This window comes from Chiloscyllium plagiosum, unplaced genomic scaffold (assembly GCF_037043375.1).
Source record: "Chiloscyllium plagiosum isolate Xiang-an unplaced genomic scaffold, Cpla_swu_hap1 HiC_scaffold_24, whole genome shotgun sequence".
Taxonomy (NCBI): Eukaryota; Metazoa; Chordata; class Chondrichthyes; order Orectolobiformes; family Hemiscylliidae; genus Chiloscyllium; species Chiloscyllium plagiosum.
The window spans coordinates 31,766,362-31,787,144 of record NW_028270162.1 but is presented as its reverse complement, the minus strand read 5'-3'; the positions used below and the strand labels follow the sequence as shown (position 1 = coordinate 31,787,144).

The following is a 20,783-nucleotide window of genomic DNA, read 5'->3' as shown; positions in this document are numbered from 1 at the left end:
TTGACTTAGCGTCCCTATTTAACCAATGTTTTAAGTTCTGTATTTCATTTTTTCTTTCTTGGATTTGAAGCAGATGACTCCATACTAATAGACTCCATACTAATCTCCATCTACCAGCTTCATAGAATCACTTAACTCATGTCCCTTTGTAACCTTTTACTCCCAAGTCCATGATTTATGCATTTTCTAACTTGGTTACTTCCATCAAAGTCATTGATATATAGTGAAAAGCTAAAGCTCAGCATGCATCCTATGTTACCTATCAGACAACATTCACTTATCTTGATATTCTTTCTCTTACTTACCAAACAATTGATCATGTCACAAAGTCACAAAAATTTCATTCATTTCGCTATGGATGCAACCTAGAAGTTAAACTCAAACATATGTCCTCTCTAATATCTATTCTGCTGACTCAAAATAAGCTGAACTTTTAATGAGATCTTTAGGAAAGATGTCCAAATGTTAAATTAGTCTAAATCACAAAATACAACTGAGGTTACAACAGAAGTTCAAAACCCGACACCAAATATTTATCTCCTTCAAGTCTGAAAATTTAAACTTCAACTCATTCAACCATTAGGCAGTATACTGGGCACATCAACTCTAAGATCCTGCAACTGATGGAGTTTTTCAATTATAGAGCCTACTTTGCATTCAAAAATATAGAAAATATAGTTCAATTCACCAACAAGTGTTTTGATCCTGACTCTTCCAACTCCAGATTTGACAGTTCTGTTGCTACTCAGATTATAGGGGCTTTAATGAGTGGATCAAGACCACAAATGGAAAGTCATTTTCGGTGAAAGTGCATTCGGCTTGCTCAGTTTGAGGGTGAACCGGCTTGGCTGAACCAACAGAACCTGACCAGACAATCCATTGGGATAAAAACCATGTGTGTTAAAAATAGCACTGGGGTGGAATCAAATACATCATGGAAAAGGTTTTCAAGAGTTTCTGATCTGCACAGCCGCAAACACAGCTCCTTGGTGAATTAGAAAAAGATCCAAAGCTAGTTTACGACATTTGTCTGACGTCTGTCAAGCTGCCTGATCTGGGAGAAAACAATTATTTTGTTGCCATAATGATATTACTAATGCAGTCAGGCTAGATTACAGAATATTTTTCTGTACTTGTGAATATGGACATGTCCCCTCATTCCATGGAAGTTGTAAATAAGTTAAGCACTGCTGTTAATCTTCCTCCAGAATTTATTCATCCCTGTATTTCAAATTGCATCTTCACTTGTGAACACAGTAAAAATCACTTAAGTTATTGGGCCAGCACAGTGGCTCAGTGAATAGCACTGCTGTCTCACAGCACCAGGGACCCAGGTTTGACACCAGCCTCAGACGACTATCTGTGTGGAGTTTGCTTGTTCTCCCCATGTCTGTGTGGGCTTCGTCTGCGTGCTCTGGTTTCCTTCCACAGTCCAAAGATGTGTAAGTTAGGTGGATTGGCCATGCTAAATTGCCCCATAGTGTCCAGGAATGTGCAGGCTAGGTGGAGTAGCCATGGGAATGGCAGGTTACAGGGGTAGGGTAAGGTGGTGAGTCTGGATGGGATTATCCTCACAGGCTTGGTGTGGACTTGAAAGGCCGAATAACCAACTTCCACACTGTAGGATCTCTATGCCTCTATTGCAATAAACCACCAGAAAAAGTATATTTGTCTATGAAATTGTATTGAAGCAGATGACTCAGTGTAAAATGCATGTTATACGACTGGAGATGCATTCAGACAGAAGGAGCAATTGATGACCAAAAGAAACCTGGAAATACTGTACTGTAGCTCATAACATATGCTGAAAATTCCATGAAGTTTGAGGCAACATAATTAATTTTGGCTGCAGCAGGAGTAAACCTAGGAGTAACTATGACAGAAATTCAAAGCCATCATCTCCTCAAAACAATTCAACAAGATTACTAGACATGACTGATGAGTCACAAAGTCATGCTTTGAGCCTCAGGAAAATTTTTATACTCATTGAACAGCTCATTTGCTCTGTGGCTGATGATATATTCCAGTGATTTCCCCAAGCTGGATGTTAAACTATCTAAAGTTACCTTGTTTCTCTCTTGTACCTGTGTCGTACTTCCAATTCTGTAATTCAAAAATCTCAAATCTAAGAAGTTTAAGAAAACATCTGCAAATTTCCACATTTTATTATTATCCTAGGGTATAAACCATGTGATCTGGGTATATATTTTATTCATTTTCTCAATGTTACTACTGTGAAAAACAACATTTATTATCCATTACAGCATGCGGGTTATACCCAACATTATATCCTTATTAAGCCCATATTGCCCTTCACCCCTCTTTTTTTCTCAACATACTTCTAAAATCCTCAACAGTTAGTTTTTATATCTTTTGCAAACATTGATGCTTGTTCCCTTTTAGCATAACATATTCCTTTATTTTGTTTTTTTTTAAAAAGTTTTCTCATCTGGTGGATTTTTACCTTTCATGCATTTGAGAAAGTGTCTCTTTCAATTTAATACAATATTTTACCTGTCCGTTGATCAACAATATTCAAACACACAAGGTGGAGATTGTGGCTTTTGCAAGGGTGTGCTATTGTCATAAGACATCAAAGAATGCAGTAAACAAAACATCAAATTCAAATTATGTGACCGACACAAAATTTACATCACTGTTAGATTATTAAATAGCCCGGTTTGCTACTGATTACTAAATTTAATACAGCCTTATCCCCTTGACAATTCTAAAACCGATTGCTGCAGGAAACTCCTGAATACATTTCAGAAATTCTAAACCTCTTCTTTTTGAGCTACTCTTTCAGTTTATATGGAAATAAGATAATGTCTCCCATCACTGTATCACCATGCTGTTTCAGCAACTTGCTTTGCTGATTTTCATATTAATATAAGCACATTACACCTGTCAGGCGATCAGTAGAGAGCTCACACAAAATTCTTGCACCATAATTAATTTTGGCTGCAGCAGGAGTAAACCTAGGAGTAACTATGACAGAAATTCAAAGCCATCATCTCCTCAAAACAATTCAACAAGATTACTAGACATGACTGATGAGTCACAAAGTCATGCTTTGAGCCTCAGGAAAATTTTTATACTCATTGAACAGCTCATTTGCTCTGTGGCTGATGACATATTCCTTTGTGGTCCCTCAGTTTTACCCTTGCTCTTTTCACTGACTGATATTCTGTTCTATTAATGTCGTGGGAAGTCTGCCTACAAATATTCCTACAATTCATCCTTACATTACCGCCCTATTCTTTCCAAAGATCTGTATTACCAGCTTTCATGTCCGTAAGTCTTATTTGAATAGTCAACCCCATCTTGACTACATGTATTTTTGGACTTAAAGAACTTCTACTTGTTAATGCTCTGTAAATTATGTCCAATCAATTTAATTATTTTATTTTTTAACATTCCAGATTAAATTTTTAACACACAATTTAGCGCTACTTTATACAACTTGTGCTTCCATGAATAAAATATTTATATGACTTTTGTCTGCTTTTGTATTTAAAGAAGGAAAATTTGAAACCCTGAAATTAAGAGATGATTTACTTCAACCTTATTATAATTGACTTACTTGGTCGAAGAACTGGTAGGGAACAGTACTGATCCAACCATGAAAGTGTTGTCTTGCATAAATCATCTAAACTTGTAGTCACAACTGTATCATTGAAGGAATCAAATAAAGGCTTTATAATTATGCTGAACTGAGTAGAGTGTCAAGGATCACAAACTTTTTGTCATTAACCATGTTATAATATTTCATTATTAAACAGCAAACATCGTTGCTAGGCTCAACAAATTCAATATTATTTAGGTAGTATTCTGAAGATATTTGTATTTGATCGTACTTGATAGCAAATTAGTAATATATGAAGGTCATCATAGTCCTCGTGGACCATAGCGCCGCTCTCTCATTACAGAGAGCGAGAGAGAGAGGGGAGAGGGGTGGGGGGGGGAGGGAGGAGAGAGAGAGACACACACACACACACACACACACACACACACACACACAGAGGGGAGATAGACAGGAGACACAGAGAGAAAGAGAGATAGAGAGAGGGGGGGCAGAGGAGACAAAGACAGAGAGAGAGAGAGAAAAAAAAAAGAACCAACTGGTGGTGCTTTAACCGGAGGGTCAGCATGCCTCAGGAGAGGATAGAGGTTGAGAACAAGAGTCCTTCATGGTAACCTCAACTGGTGCAGGAATCAAACTTATGCCGCTAGCATCACTCTGCATAATAAACCAGCCATCTGAACTAATTGACCGCCAAATGTGTCACAATTAAAACTAACAAGAAATAACTTTTCTTTTTAAAAAGAGTCACGTGATCAACAGCTTTAAAAATGTTGTTTAATCTTTGTTCAAACACTGAATGCTGAAAATATTAGGATCATAATAAGATGATAAGATATAGAAGGAAAGGTAAGACATTTGGCCCATTGAGCCAATTTCATTCAACTAGGTCATTATTGATTTGATTGTGTCTTCAACTACAATTCCCTGCTTGTCTTCTATGATTCTATGTTAATCAAAATTCTGTCTAACTCAACCTTGAATACATTCAATGGCCCAGCTTCCACTGCTACCTGTGGAATAGAATTCCGAAGCTTAACAACCTTCTGACAGAAGACATTCCTCTTCATCTGCATCTTAAATGGAGAGAGTAGATATACGGATTTGTGTACGTGCTCAAACAGCTTGTGGAAATTCTCTTTGTTCTGGATATAGCTTGTATTACAAATTCCTTTATGCTGTTTGCGTGTTTTTAGACAAAATGCACCACCACACAGTTTACCACATTTCAACATTAAAAGGATACAATCCAGAACTTCCAGTTCTGAAGTGTTCTTGATTTGACGTACTCATCAAATAATTCCTGCATATGATCAAATCGTTGCTGTGTCATTGGGACACCAGTTGCGGGAAGCTGCTTATGGCAGGTACTGAAATTAGGAATGCGTAGTTCCAAGTTACTACCAATTGTTAGATCAAGTAATTCAAAGACCCAAATCAACCTCTAGCATAACACAAAGTACAATGCGATTTAACCACTCAATGGTAATGATTTCCTAAGTTTTCCATTGAGTAGGTGAACTTACAAAGTCAGGAAAAGTCCTATGCACGATCTCCACTCGATGCAGTATTATGGGAAAGGGTACGAGAATGAAAAATTGGTATTTATCTCCAAATTAAGAAGAAAAATTAACCCGAATCGTGCTTCCTAATTGTTACCAGCACCTCCGTTCAGAAGTGCACCTGTACACAGGTTTCATTGTCAACAGTCCTGTTGGTGTTGCACCAAGAGTCGGCAAATTCAAAAAGAGGACAAAAAACTAAGAACCACTAACTCATGGAACGTGCACTAGTGTATACAGTTGAAGCTGCTGCATCCTCCATGGTAGAATAAAAGAAAGCTGAAGCCTTTAATGTATAGAGACAGAATAATTTGGCCAATAACGTCAAATATATCTCAGGAGTTTAGCCAAAAAAAATCTTAAAATCAACAGCAAAATTAAAAACAAACTTGACAATGTAAACTTTTTGGTGATGTCAACAGTTAACCAGAATAAATACAATTATAGATTTATAACTGTTACCACACACAATAAAGTGTTAAATTGTGTAATGTAAACATGTGAGGAACAACTGCAATTTAAAGAATCTTGCAATCCATCATCTCTGTTACATTTTACCCTGTTTGAAATGGGAAAAAGTTTTTCAAATATAGAATATGGAGGATACATAGCATAAACAACAATTTTTGGAGTTTATAATTGAAAAAAAAACTGTGTTTGAAGCTACGATTTAGAATTCTTTGGAGAAGGTTGACAAAGATCCTAGTCTAGATAACAAAACCTTGTGTCTCTTGGCCAGTCAAAGATGGAAGTCAGATCAGCGATGCAATCTCTTTGGAGAGGAGGCACTGACAACAGTTTGCTTGCTCCAGTGTGCAGATTGCAAACTCACCACCTCCAAGTCAAAGGTTTCTACTGCCAAAGGCTCAAAAGAAACAGGAGAGCCATGCAGGCCAGAAGGTCCTGAGCTTGCTCAATTATTTTATTGTTAACTCAGAGAATCATGGCTCAGAGAAAGGCGGCCATTTGGCCCATCAAGCATGTACTGACTTTGAAACAGTAATCACTAAGTCGGAGTTCACTCCATTCTTTCCCCTGCCATTCCTGCAAATTTCTTTTTGTAAGGGTTCACCTGGTTCCCTTCCGAAAATTTGAAATGTTGCTGATGTCATACCTGGAGGCTTGTGGGCACCATTGGACCCCTTACCTAAGGGAGGACATAGAGTGGATTCCTGAGATATCAGATCTGTCCTCCATGTGGAGGTCGATGAGACTGGATCTCTATTATTTGGAATTTGGAAGGATGAGAGATGATCTCATTAAAACTCAGGAAAAACTGTCTTACAGGTTGTGACAGGGTAGATGCAGGAGAAGGACGGAGTCTAGACCCAGGGGACACAGCTTCAGCATTGGAGGTAGGCCATTTGGGACTGATGAGGAGGAAAGTCTTCAACCAGAGGTGGCGAATCTTTGGAATTCTCTACCCCAACAGGGCTGAGGAAGTTCAATCTTTGAGCTGGTTCAAGACCAGAGATCAATCCATTTCTACATACCAATAACATCAAAGGATAGGGATAGTGCAGGGAAATGACATTGAGGTAGATGATGTTCAGCAGCGGTTCATTTGAATTGAGGATGACATCTGTCAGGCCAGACTGCAGATGCTGGAAACCAGAGTTTAGATTAGAGTGGTGTTGGAAAAGCTCAGCAGGTCAGGCAACATCCGAGGAGCAGCAAAATCGACATTTCGGGCAAAAGCCCTTCATCAGTCAGGCTAGGTAAATCTTTGGATGGTTCAGAAGAGATTTACCAGGATGTTGCTGGGAATGGAGGGTTTGAGTTATAAGGAGGGGCTGGACACGTTGGGATTCTTTTCACTGGAGCACAGGAGATTGGGAGGTGACCTTAATGAGTTTTATAAAATAATGAGGGGCATAAACGAGGACAAGGGCAGATGTCTTTTCCTTAGGGTGGGGGATTTCAAGACTAGGGGATATATTTTTAAGGTGAGAGGGGAAAAGAGTTAAAAAAGACTTGAGGGGCATTTATTTTTAATTCAAAGTGGTTTGAATGTAGAATGAACTTCCAGAGAAAGTGGTGATGCAAGTACAGTTGCAATGTTTAAAAGACATTTAGAGAAGTACATGAAAAATAAAAGCTTGGAGGGATATGGCAAGCATAGGCAGGGGGGATTAGTTTAGTTTGGGATGACGGTCAGCATTACGGACTGGTTGGACTGAAGAGTCTGTTACCGTGCTGTATAACTCTCTAACTCTATAAGAACAACAATGGATTTTAAAAACGCACTATACTTATACCCACTTGATTGATGCATTAAGCTCCTCAATTTCTTCCCTGAGACGTTTTGCTTCATCCTGCATCTGTGACCTCTCCTGTTGTAGTTTTGCTATGTATTCCACAGTTTTCTGTAGTGTTGCTGCATTGCTCATCTGCAGGAATCATATTAAAATGTTTGGTTAAAATACAAGCAGTGTTAATACCTTTCTGCTAAAAACTGAGAATATTTTTTTCGAAGAAAGAGTAAATGCTTCAGATTATGATGTTTCAGTTACACCATTCCTTCTTTCTCTCAATTCAAATCTTGCCAGACCTGCTGAGTATTCCCACCATTTTCCATTTTTATTTATGAGTTGATGCTTATTGGCTGACTAGATCAGGAGAGAAAAGGTGGAAAACTGAACAGAGTATTGCGTTAAGTGAGCACGTTTCCACTTTAAACCCGAGCAATAGTGGGGAAGAAGAGAGAGAGAGGGAGAGGGAAGGAGAAAGGAAGGGATGGAGGGAAACTGCCTGGGAAATTCTATCTGGCAACACAACGATTGCACTATGTGGATCTGACCTCCTTCTCTAAAGAAAGGTGTACAATTCGTAAACCTCTCCACTTTATCCACAAAACTCAAACTTGCAAAAAATTTCTATGTTCTGTATTCTAATAGTTACATTCCATGTACAATTCATAGGTGTTATGAAGTTGAAGGCATGTACTGTACCTTTCAGAGAGATTGAAGCTGTCCTGAACTGAGAGCTTAGAAACACCTGTATATATGACTAGGTGGTAGTCCCAAGTGTACTGGAAAATCAAAATTAATTGTTACGACACAGAGGTGAACCCCTCTGTTACTTAAACCCAAACACCAGGAAAAGCTCCCCTCTTAATCTGTTAAAACATGAGTGACAGAGAACTCCCAAGTTCCACTATTTTAAGAAAATAACATCAACTTTTTTTAAACTCTAAAAGTGAACATTAAACAACTATTCACAACTCTAAACCCCTCTTTCTGTTAACTGCTTATTTTGTGTCTCCAACTCTGTAACAATGCACTGTACCAATAAGACACTTATTAAAATTACATCAACTTAATTTCAAAACCACACGGCTGCAGTCATCTTCTGTGACATCACTCTCCAGCTGCTGAATCCCCGGGTCGTCTTCTTTTGTTTTACTGGGAGTAGGTTTCATATGAAAAGGTACTTTTGATAGAGGGGGTTTCCTAATTTCTTGGATCTCTCTCGAAGGCAGTTACTCGCTCTCCCATTTTCAAAATGTCTGCATTTTTAAATCCCCAAATTCACATTGTCTCATTGGTTTGATGCTGGCAAACAATAAATTCAAACTTGATTGGGTTTTAGTATCATTTAACTGATTGGTTAAATTCGAATCGCTGTCAAAACAGCAACCAAAACTCAGGTATCCACTTCACAGCCAAATGTTACATATTTTCAATTTTCCTGTACATTCTGGGACTGCCATCTAGTCATATACACAGGTGCTTATAAGCTCTCAGTTCAGAACAGCATTCACTCACTCTTAAAGGTACAATACATCCCTTCAACTTCATAACAACAGGGAATTTCTGAAATATGTACTTATAAGATGATAATTGGGTTTCAAACAGTCACTCCTTTTCAACAAACAATACATCAAGCAAAAAGTGCTGTGAATCTAATCAACCAACCTACCGGTTTTATATTAGACTGGGATTTTAAAGTAGTCACTAAACTGTGAAGAGTGTCAAAACCCATTCTGATGTTAAATCGCCTCTTCTGTTCTGCTGAAATGTGGTTCATTCTCAGACTCTGTCAACAAAGAAAAGTATATTTTAAACTTAATAGCCCTTAGACAATAAAAGGCTTTCTACTGTACATCACCAAAAGTACATACTGCACTCAAACGTAGGACAAGATTGGACTCACCTATAATACCCTAATTCGATATGAAGAGTAACATAACAAAATAATCATGAACTTGAGAAAACAGTATTATGAGCATTATAAGATGGAGTCTTTATTCTTTCAGATTTTAGTTTTTGTGAATCATTCCAAATCTTTTGCTTTCAAAAGAAACCCATTTGGGGAAATATGTTCTGAACTTAACCATAAGTATGCTCCTTGATTAGTATCATAATATAAATTGATAAACTCTATTTTCTCTATATGGGAGTCTTAGTTTTGACTATCATTTCTCAGTGTTTAGGCATACGAAGCACCGAATGTAACATACACCGTTTTGAAATGGGTGTCCATGGTTTTAAGGCAACGTAAGTATTTGGTAGTTCATGGAAAGAATAGAGCAATATTTAAAGCAAGCAAATTTTTGCATTTTCTTAACCATTTCTGCATTGCTTCCTCTTTGTCTTGCTGTTACTCAAGCCTGTCATTTGTCAAAGCAACAACTATAGTTTTTTTTGCACATACTGGTTAAATATATATGGATTTCTTTATGCAAATAATCAAACAGAAGAGAACCTGCAGTGGGATGACAAATAGGCCAAAATTATAACAATTGTGCTGTTCTCACATACTAGTGGAGGCTCAGATAACAAACTGTAATGTGCAGGCAACTGCTGAAAGTAAAGACCCCTCATGCAAACAAATACTGGGACAACATATCCAATACTGTCCATAGAGCACATAAATGCCCTATTAGCTTCTTTACAAGCATCCCAAAAAAAACAGAATTCTTTCAATAATATTGCAATAATAAGGCATCACCAGGTAACCAAAAGCTGGTGTATCGTAGTTAGTTTATCCATTAAAAAGGGTCAGTTCTCCCAAAGAAGTAACAGGTATGGGACCAGTGGTGTGCCACAAGGAATAGCACTGCGTCCACTCCTTTTAGCCATTTGTATAAATGATGTGGATGTGAACTTAGGAGGTATAGTCAGTCATTTGGCAGATGACACCTAAATTGGTGGGGCAGTGGACAGCCAAGAAGGTTACCTCAGAGTACAATGGGATCGTGATCAGATGGTCCGGTGGGCTGAACAGTGGCAGATGGAGTTTAATTTAGATAAATGTGAAGTGCTGCATTTTGGGAAATCAAATCTTAGCAGGACTTATACAGTTAATGCTAAGGACCTGGGGAGTATTCTTTGAAGTAAAGACAGGATAGTGAAAAAGGGTTACTTGTCTTTACTGGTCAGAGCATTGAGTAGAGGAATTGGGGGGGGGGGGGGGGGGGGGGGGAGGGGGTCATGTTACAGCTCTACGGGATATTGGTTAGTCCACTTTTTGAGTACTGTATTCAATTCTTGTCTCCCTGCTATAGGAAGGATGTTGTAAAACTTGAAAGGGTTCAGAAATATTTACAAGGATATTGCCAGGGTCAGAGGGTTTGAGCTATAGGGAGGAACTGAATAGGCTGGGGTTATTTTCCCTTGAGCATCAGAGGCTGAGGGGTGACCTTATAGAAGATCATAAAATCATGAGGTGCATGGAAAAAGTGAATAGACAAGGTCTTTTCCCCAACAGAGTGAAGTCTAAAACTAGAGGGCATAGGTTTATCATGGTAGGGGAAAGATTTAAAAGGACCTAAGGGGCAACTTCTTCAGGCAGATGGTGATATGTGCATGCAGAGGAAGTGCCAGAGGAAGTGGAGGAGGTTGGTACAAATACAACATTGAAAAGCCATCTGGATGGGTATATGAATAGGAAGAGTTTAGAGGGATATATGCCAAAAGCTGGCAAACGGGAGTAGATAATTTAGGATAACTGGTTGGCATGGACAAGTTGGACTGATGGGTCTGTTTCTATGCTGTACAGCTCTATGATTCTAATGACAAAGGAGAAAAGTCTCCACAGCATCGATTAGTAGAGTAGTTTATATTGATCTGACTCTTTTATACAAGGGCATTTGAAACCATTATGCAGCATGGTTAAACATGTCCAGTGATAATAATGGCTCATTGTGGCTAAAACATCTTTTCATCTCTCTCTAGGAGGGATAATAGTCTATACTGTTAGTGGCATGGAGTAACAGAGAGATCTAATCAGTAATCTCAGGAAGCCTTACTTCAGTTTTAAAAGCCAAACAGGATGCCAGGTGCCTGAAAATGCACAGCTTTATCTTGGGTTTCCTTACCCTTCATGTTTGCCTATTTTAAAAAATTTCTTGTCCCTTTATGTTAGCAAAGACTGACAATGTGTTAAAATATCCTTTAAAGCTTCATAGTTCCACTATTTAAATTTCAGTTGTGCACAACTTTCTTCCAACGTCGCCTATCAAATCAAGATCAAACTATGCTATTGAGCTAAGCTAAGAAAATTAACAATAAGCAGCACAGATCATTGAGGGAGACAGGAAAGGAGTGGGAGAGGGTTAAAAAAAATCAGTGAAGATCAGAAATGTACTGCATTTTTACTTCTAATAATGTACCAATTTGACAGAAAGTAGTTTATATAAAGCCTTCCATTAGTACAAACAACTCTATTTGATTGAAGTAACAACTACATTCCAGTACAAGTCTGCAGGTGATTTCCTGAATGTGTGATTTCCAAAACAAAACTGCAAACCTAACTGTGGAGCAGCTTCATCAAGGGTTAGAGCTAGTTCTGTAACCATCCCCAAATTGAGATCAACATACATTTAAAGGAAAGATACTTTTTGCTAAGAGATAAAATAAAACAAAAAAAATTACTTCATAAACCTGTTACCTTAAATGGTTGGTCTTGTTTAGCTTTTGTGGAATTGTTTATGGGGGACTGTGGGCTTGGGATTCTCTCAGAAGTCGCTGGAGATCCTTGGCCTGAATTCTGTCGGTCCCGGCCTGAAGAACAATAAATTAAACTAATTGCACGTATGTTCTTCAAAATTCTTTTGACAAATTATGCATTTTAATATATTCAGCACTATGCCATTTAAATATAAGATACTCAGGCCTATTGGAAGAGTGTGCTAGTTTTATTTGTGGTAACCTTTTGCAAACTCCTGGAAAGGAAGGAAGTAAAAGAACTTGCATTTATATACACTTGGTGACCATAGGACATTTTAAAACCACTATCAGTCAAAATATCTAATGCAATTCCATCACTATAGTAGAGAAATTCAGCAGCCTTTCCACACACAGCAAGTTCCCAGAAACATGTTAAATAATTTAATAATCTCCTTTACTGATGCTTGTTGAGGGATAAATATCAAACAAGAGATGAAATGAACTCATTTTCTTGATAATGACATTCCCTCACTACAGTTCTCCCTCAAAACTAGGCACAAGTGCCTCCTTAGATTAATTCTTGAACCACGATGAGAATTGCATCAATAATTAACCAATTCACGTAACAATGTGCCACCACTGAGTTGAAGTAAACAGTAAGGAAAACATAGAACAGTACTGCACTGTACAGACCTTTTGGCCCTCAATGTTGTGCTGACCTTTTATCCTACATAAGATCAGACTAAGCTAACATCCATGTGCCTATCCAAGAGTCATTTAAATGTCCCAAATGTACCTGACGCTACTACCACTGCTGGCAATGCATTTTACACGCCCACCACTCTCTGTGTAAAGAACCTATCTCTGACATCTCCCCTACACTTTCCATCAATCACCTTAAAATTATGTCTCCTCGTGATAGCCATTTCCACCCTGGGAAAAGTCTCTGACTATCCACTCTATGCCTCATCATCTTGTACACCTCTATCATGTCACCGCTCATCCTTCTTCGCTCAAGTGAGAAAAACCACAGCTTCCTCAACCTTCCTTCATTAGACAAGCCTTCCAGACCAGGCAGTATCCTGTTATATCTCCTCTGCATTCTCTCTAAAGCTTCCACATCTTTCCTATAATGAGGTGACCAGAACTGAACACAATATTCCAAGTGTGGTCTAACCAGGGCTCTATAAAGCTAAGCATAACTTCACAGCTTTTAAACTCAATCCCCTGATAATGAAAGCCAACACGCCATGTGCCTTCTTGACAACTCTATCAACTTGGATGGCAACATTTCATATGAACATCAACAACAGTTCCAATTTGGGGATAATAAGCTTTTAGTTTCAGCAGCCACATTAAAGATTTGCTATAAAGTCATCTTTCCCAACAAACCCAGAACCATCAAACCCATATGGCAATTTAGGCTGGTGCCACTTACATTGTATAATGGCCTCTCTTGTGCAAGGTACAACGTGTACAAATCTAAAGATGCCTCAATGTAGAGATGGCAAAACAAAAATGGATTTCAGCCGTGGCTGAATTTGTACTCTTTCCAAATTCACATTACACCAGATAATTTGGAAGAGGAACCCTGGCAATATACCAAGTGAGTAACTTTGTCCTCCCATCCATCTCTCCAACCCTAACAAAACATTGAGACTAACTGGAGCACGCCCACACTGAGATCTGCAAATTCAACTTGCCCAAGATACAGAACTTCTCGGTCTACATTGTTTTTTATTACATAGGCAACTGATGTAGTCCGTGTATTATCACAATCAGCTTGGTTTCACACAGATCATAAAAGAATGTACTAAGACACATCCAGAAGGAAACAAAATACAAGAAAGCACTATGGTCCATTTGCCACTTGTAGAAAGGTACCAAAAACTGGTCTCTAATCCTGAAAATTGAGGAGGGTAAAGTACACAAACGCGATGTTTAGCACTGCTACCTCACAGCGCAAGGGACCGGAATTCGATTCCAGCCTCACGTTTGAACGTTCTCCCAGCGTCTGTGTGGATTTTCTCCAGGTGCTCTGGATTCCTCCCACAATCCAAAGGTGTGCATGTTAGGTGAACTGGACATGCTAAATTGCCCAGTGTCAGGGATGTGTAGGTTAGATGCATTACTCAGGGGGAAATGTAGTGTAGTGGGGGAATGGGTCTGGATGGCTTACTCTTCGGAGGGTCGGTGTGAACTTGCTGAGTCGAATGGCCTATTTCCGCACTGTAGGCATTCTATGATTGTACATGAAGACTAAAATTCCTTCTAATATCCAGTAGATAAAGTGAATTAAATATTCACTAAAATATCATCCGTAAACTACTTATGCTCCTCTAAAATAAATCAGATACATAATGAAGAACTTCAAAATCCTATTTAAGTTTAGATGGGTATTTACCTGTTGGCGTGGGTGAAGGTGCTTGTTTTTTAGAGGTTGTAGGAGTGACCTGTTCAGCTTTGGACTGTAACCGGACTGCACTCGAAGCTGTATTTGATGCAAACAATTGCGAAATGTTTGACTTTGTAGATTTTGAAGTTTGCTGCGACGTACTCATTACTCCTGGTTGTTGTGCTGGGCCAACTAAAATATTGCCATGGAAATCACCTGTGGCCTACAAGAAGTAAAAGGATGCTGAATTTATTACCATACATTGAAGCTCAATAACATCCAGCTGGCAGGTGTGAACTCAAACCTCTAGCTAACTGTTAAAAATATCGTATTGCAATTTTTGAAATCGTCCACAGACATTCAAAAGATACATTCACAATGCAAGTACTTCTACATTCACAATAAAATTATTGGTTCTCCTGGATTATGTAATGTAGTGCATCATTCACTACTAATTTTGTGCAGACAATTTTCTGTCTTGATGTATAAAAGGAGAGACAGACATGGGTCATCAATTTGCACTTCTCTGTCCTTATATGATGCGTGTTTTTTAACAAATAAAAAAAACACTCTTAAAAAGGTGCATCTGTTGTCATTAGGTATGGGACAGAAATGAGAGAAAATGCATCATAACAGTCCCATCTGTCGAGTGAATAGATGAGCTTGTGAATCTTATGCAAAAGTTCAACCCAGTTATCTGCTTCAGAGATGCATATGACCCTGAAGTTGTCTAAGGTTGGCTTTAGATTTTCACCATGCACAGTTTTGTTGTTTAAATAGCTTTGAGTTTTTTTTTAAACCAAAAATATAAACCATAGATAAAAAAGATTTTGTAGAAAACAAAGATGCAAAAGAGAAAATGGGAGGAAGTGGGAGAAGAGAAGAGGAAAGGAACAACAACAGAATTGGGGTTCAAACATATTTATTAAAACAAAATCTAAAATGTTAAATTTTGAAATCTAGAATATTTCAATATTAAAGCACTGGAATTTCAACAATTTTATTACAATAATCTTAATGATGATTCTAGATGTGTGTAGTTGACAACTTACAGAATCATGAATCAAATGAGACATGGTCTTCTGTCAACAGGGTATCAAACGGTGGATATGGAAGTGAAGAAATGGTTGAACAAAATGACAACAGCAGAAATAAGTGATAAAGGGAGAGCCAAACACTGCAATTAGGAGCAAGGAACCATGGTTACTGGAAAAAGAGTTTTATGCCCAGAGAAACAGATAAGGAAGTAACATTAAAAGGGAATAGAAATGTGAATGTCAAATAATATAAGGACATGGCTGGAGATAGGCAAGTTTGTGGTAAGATCATGAAAGGTTACATAAGTTGGCAAATTTTAAAGGAAGACTGTGACCATTGGCAGGAATTTTTTTCTTTGAGGTAGAAGTTTAGGAATGATAGTAAATTTGAGGAAAGAGTCACATAACCATTCACATTTTTTCTATTCATATAATTCATCCAATATCCTGTTAAATGTCTCAATTGAACCTGTCTCCACTGCACTGCAGGCACTTTACAGCTGTGCCCTTTGATTCTTAATTTGTTTTCAAGTGGGGACAGTTTCTCCCTTTTCACAGTGTAGACAATTCCTGAATTTGAAAACTTCTATCAAATCTCCATTTAGCCTTCTTCCCACCAGGGAATCAAATCCAATCTTTAATCATAACTGAATTACCTCATCAATGGAATCACTCTTTCCAATACATTCACAGTGCTCCTTCAGTATGCCGTTCAGAATGATACACAATACTCCAACTGAGATCTAACCATTGTCACGCACAAGATCAAAATGTATTCTACTTCCCTATTTATGAAGCCTAGAATACTGCATGATTTGCTAATTGCTTTCTACCTGTCCTGTCACCTCTAATAATTTATGATCACATACACTCAATATTTCTCACTATGTTCTAAAGCTTTTCTGTTTGGCAGGTTTTCTTCAACTAATAATCAAGAACAAGTGCACACATCCAAAAGCTTTATCACTGTCTGTTTATACCAATATATGTGAGTGAGTGGGATGAAGGAACAAAATGTAAAATCTAAGTTTGCAAATGATACGAAGTTGGGTGGGAGGGTGAACTGTGACCAGGATGCAGAGGGCATTCAGCATGATCTGATCAGATTGGGTGCGTGGGCAAATCAATGGCAGATGCAGCATAATTTGAATAAACTTGAAGTTATTCACTTTGGAAGCAAAACCAAAAAGGCAGATTACTACCTGAATGGGTGCAAATTGGGAGAGGGGAGTGTGCAGCAGGACCTGGATGTTCTTGTGCATCCCAAGAACGGCACGGTGGCACAGTGGTTAGCACTGCTGCCTCACAGCTCCAGAGACCCGGGTTCAATTCCCGACTCAGGCGACTGACTGTGTGGAGTTTGCACGTTCTCCCCGTGTCTGCGTGGGTTTCCTCCGGGTGCTCCGGTTTCCTCCCACAGTCCAAAGATGTGCAGGTCAGGTGAATTGGCCATGCTAAATTGCCCGTAGTGTTAGGTAATAAGGGGTAAATGTAGGGGTATGGGTGGGTTGCGCTTCGGCAGGTCGGTGTGGACTTGTTGGGCCGAAGGGCCTGTTTCCACACTGTAATGTAATCTAAAAGTTGCTGAACATAAGCATGCAGGCGGAGCAAGCAGTAAAGAAGGCAAATGGTACGTTGGCCTTCACTGCGAGACATTTTGATAAAAGGAACAGGGATGTGTTGTTGCAGTTATACAGGACCTTGGTGAGGCCACACCATACTGCATGCAGTTTTGGTCTCCTTTTCTGAGGAAGGTTGCTCTTGCTCTCAAGGGAGAGCAGCGAAGGCTTACAAGGCTGATTCCAGGCCTTAGATATGAGGAGGGATTGACTAGGTTAGGATTGTTTATGCTGGACTTCAGACGAGTGAGAGGTGATCTCAGAGACTTATAAAATTCTAACAGGACTAGACAGAGTAGATACAGGGAGAATGTTCCCCATGGTGGGTGCGTCCATAAGCAGGGGTCACAGTCCGAGTATTCAGGGTTGACCATTTAAGACAGAGACAAGGACACATCTCTTCAGCCAACGAGTGAATTCATTCGCACAGGTAGTAGTTGATGCCAAAACATTGAATGTATTCAAGCAGCAGCTAGATATAGCAGTTGGGATCAAAGGTTATGGAGAGAAAGCAGGATTAGGCTATTGAGTTGGATAATTGGCCATGATAATGTCGAATGGCAGAGTAAGCTCAAAGGGCTGAATGGCTGCCTCCTGCTCCTATTTTCTATGTTTCTATGTTTGTAACTTTGAGCATTCTTTATAAACCAGAAAATGTTTTAAACTTGTGTTTTGAGGGCAGCATGGAGAAGGAAAGACAAAGATGAGAAACAAGGAAAGGGAGATTTAAACTATCCTCAGATAAGCACATGGATGCTTTTGGGATAGTGTAGGGGAAACAAGTTGAGAATAGTTCACAGGTTGGCGCAACATTGAGAGCCAAAAGGCCTGTTCTGCACTGTATTGTTCTATGTTGTAAAGAAAAAGGATAGCAGACGCAAACTAAAAAACTATATCTTTCAAATTTACATGTGCAATATCAGAGATACTTGACTAACATTAAATCACATTTTTATGCACTTCAGTTTTAAAGCTCTGTTTTTCATACTATAATATGAGAAAATACTATAATATCCCAACTTATTAAAAAAAATCGTGATTTACACAGCATGGCACGCAGCTTTTCAATCGATCAATGAAGGTCCGAGTTACCAGACGGTAAAGTGAAGCTGGACAAAAAAAAAACCTGCAATCTGTTTCATTTCATGGTAAGGTGAAGATATAGAAATTACAAAAGGTTTTGTTTAATCCCATCATTACTTCATCAAATATGTTCATGAATACAACTGTTTGTCCATTTTAGTTATTATACTAACCCCTTTCTCACCTTCTTAGAGCACTTGGTGATGTGACAAACTCCAGCTCTCAACTTTTCTTGCCACAGAACCCCATTCAGAGCACAGACCATTTATCTAATTTGACAATTGCATTTCTGTTCAAGTGAATAGTGCTGTTACAGGGACCATTTTTTCCAGCGTATTCATGGGTGACACAAGTGTCACTGGCTATGCCAGCATTTCTTTCCCATCCTCAAGGTGGCAGCGGTGAGCTACCTTCGTCAACTGCTGCAGTCTGCTTGTCGTGGGCAAACCCACAATGCCAATAGTGGGCTTCCAGGACAGTGTTTCAGGCATTTCATCTGAATGGAATAATCTACAGCAACTAACCCTGGCATTAAGAACATATTATCAAACATAGGGATAACTCTTACATATAATAACAAAATCATGGCGTGACTTTGATCATACACTATAAGTGCTCAAATAAACAGGTGGCTGCAGTATCACTGATGCTCTTATTCAGCATATGATAACATTGTGAACAAAGTGTTAAATGGCATGTTAGCCTTCCTAGTGAGAGGTTTGGGTATAAGAACATTGATGCCTTGCTGCAGTTGTGCAAGGCCTTGTTGAGACTACGTCGAGAGCACTGTGTGAAATTTTGGTTTTGTTATCGGAGGAAGGATATTCTAGTTATGAAAGGAGTGGGACAAAGCTTTACTAGATTGGAGGATTGAAATATGAAAAGAGGTTGGATCGGTTGAGACTATAAATCACTGGAGTTTATAAGAATGATGTAGTAGTGTGATGAGGGCTGCTCACAGAATTTTTATAGGTTTATAACAGGACTCGACAAGATAAGTGCAGGAAAAATGTTCTCAATGTCTGTGGAGTCCAGAAGCAGGGAAGTCAGAGGGTAGGCCATTTAGGACTCAAATGAGGAAAAGTGTCTTCACCCAGGCGGTGTGCCTATGGAATTTTCCACCACAAAAACAAATGAATATTTTCAGGAAGGAGTTAGATATAGTTCTAAGGGCCAATGGGATCAAAGAAGAATAGCATACTAGTTTAGTTTGGGATTATGTTTGGCATAAATTAGTTGGACCAAATAATCATATTGAAAAGTTCAGCAGGCTTGATGGGCCAAATGGACGACTCCTGCTCCTATTTTCTATGTTTCTATCATGAAGTAGGTATTGAGGCCAATGTTAGTAACAAGCTTTTAAAGAATGGTTAAGGGGCTGACTGACAACTAAATTCAGGAGATTGTACAACATTTAGAGAACAGTGATGTGATCTTTCTCCTCCCTAGAAGTGGCAGAAAGGGGAAATAATTGGGGGAGCTGGCCCACAGAGAAACCTGCCCTCTTTGCATCACTGAGCAATTAAATACTGGATAAGATGGTGCATGGGCAATATTCTCAACTTGCCATCAATTAAAGTCCTTATGTGATCACTTAAAGGCCACTCAAGAGCATCAACTCAGCACTCCCCTTTTACCTGAACCCCTCGACCCCACCAGGTGGAATTCCCAACTGGGAAACATCTGACTGGGTGTAACTGAAGGCATGGATGGTAGGCATGGAGCAGCCTCTTATAATCACCCTTCTGCCCTTGTCTCCAAGGGCAGAATAGTCTTCTCTCTCTGACATTCCCACTTCTCAAGAGGAAGAAAAAATTGCCTTCACAACCTGGATCCCGAGGTGTAGGACATGACCAACAGATTTTCAGACCCAAAATGATCAGCCTTTGATCGCTCGGCTACTTCCGGCAACCCGAGTCTCCAGTGCTGGGGTTGTGAAGGAGTAAGGTACTTGCCTTCACTTGCCTCAGAGCTCTCAATGGTTTACCCAATGTTTTATTTAATGACCTCTCCTAACAGTGGCCAACTGAATAGGAGTACATAAATCATTGCTGAGAATTCTGTACATTACTTAAAGCCATGTTTCCTTTTACTGTTCACTTGATACTGGAGGTTTCCACCCTCAGGCAACTGTCTGTATGGAACATAGTACAGCACAGTACAGGCCTTTTGGCCCTTGATGTTGTGCCAGCCTTTTATCCTACTCTAAGATCAGACTAACCTACTTACTTTTCATTATACTAAATTCCATGTGTCTATCCAAACTCAAATGTATCTGACTCTACTACCACTGCTGGCAGTGCAGTGCACTCACCACTCTCTGAATAAGAGAACCTACCTCTGACATCGCTCCTAAACCTTCCTCCAAATACCTTAAAATTACGCCCCCTCGTGACAGACCTTTCCGCCATGGGAAACAGTCGCTGGCTATTCGCTCTATGCCTCTCATCATTTTGTATACCTCTATCAAGTCACCTCTCAACCTACTTCGCTCCAAATGAGAAAAGCCCTAGCTCCTTCAACCTTTCTTCATAAGACATGCCATCCAGGCCAGGCATCACCTTGGTAAATCTCCCTCTCTAAAGCTTCCACATCCTTCCTATAATGAGGC

General features: G+C 39.2%; 1 protein-coding gene across 2 annotated transcripts in view; it reads right to left on the bottom strand.

The window, feature by feature from the left end:
• The window catches only part of mlxip (MLX interacting protein), a 118,831-nt gene that overhangs the window by 14,918 nt on the left and 83,130 nt on the right, over positions 1 to 20,783 (bottom strand). For both annotated transcript variants that reach the window (XM_088000054.1, XM_043715758.2), the window contains exons 11-16: positions 14,443 to 14,656; positions 12,040 to 12,152; positions 9,067 to 9,183; positions 7,408 to 7,535; positions 4,830 to 4,953; positions 3,584 to 3,713 (exon numbers count right to left, since the gene is read on the bottom strand). In XM_088000054.1, the coding sequence (XP_087856180.1) occupies positions 3,584 to 3,713; positions 4,830 to 4,953; positions 7,408 to 7,535; positions 9,067 to 9,183; positions 12,040 to 12,152; positions 14,443 to 14,656 (826 nt within the window). The remainder of the gene's footprint in view (positions 1 to 3,583; positions 3,714 to 4,829; positions 4,954 to 7,407; positions 7,536 to 9,066; positions 9,184 to 12,039; positions 12,153 to 14,442; positions 14,657 to 20,783) is intronic.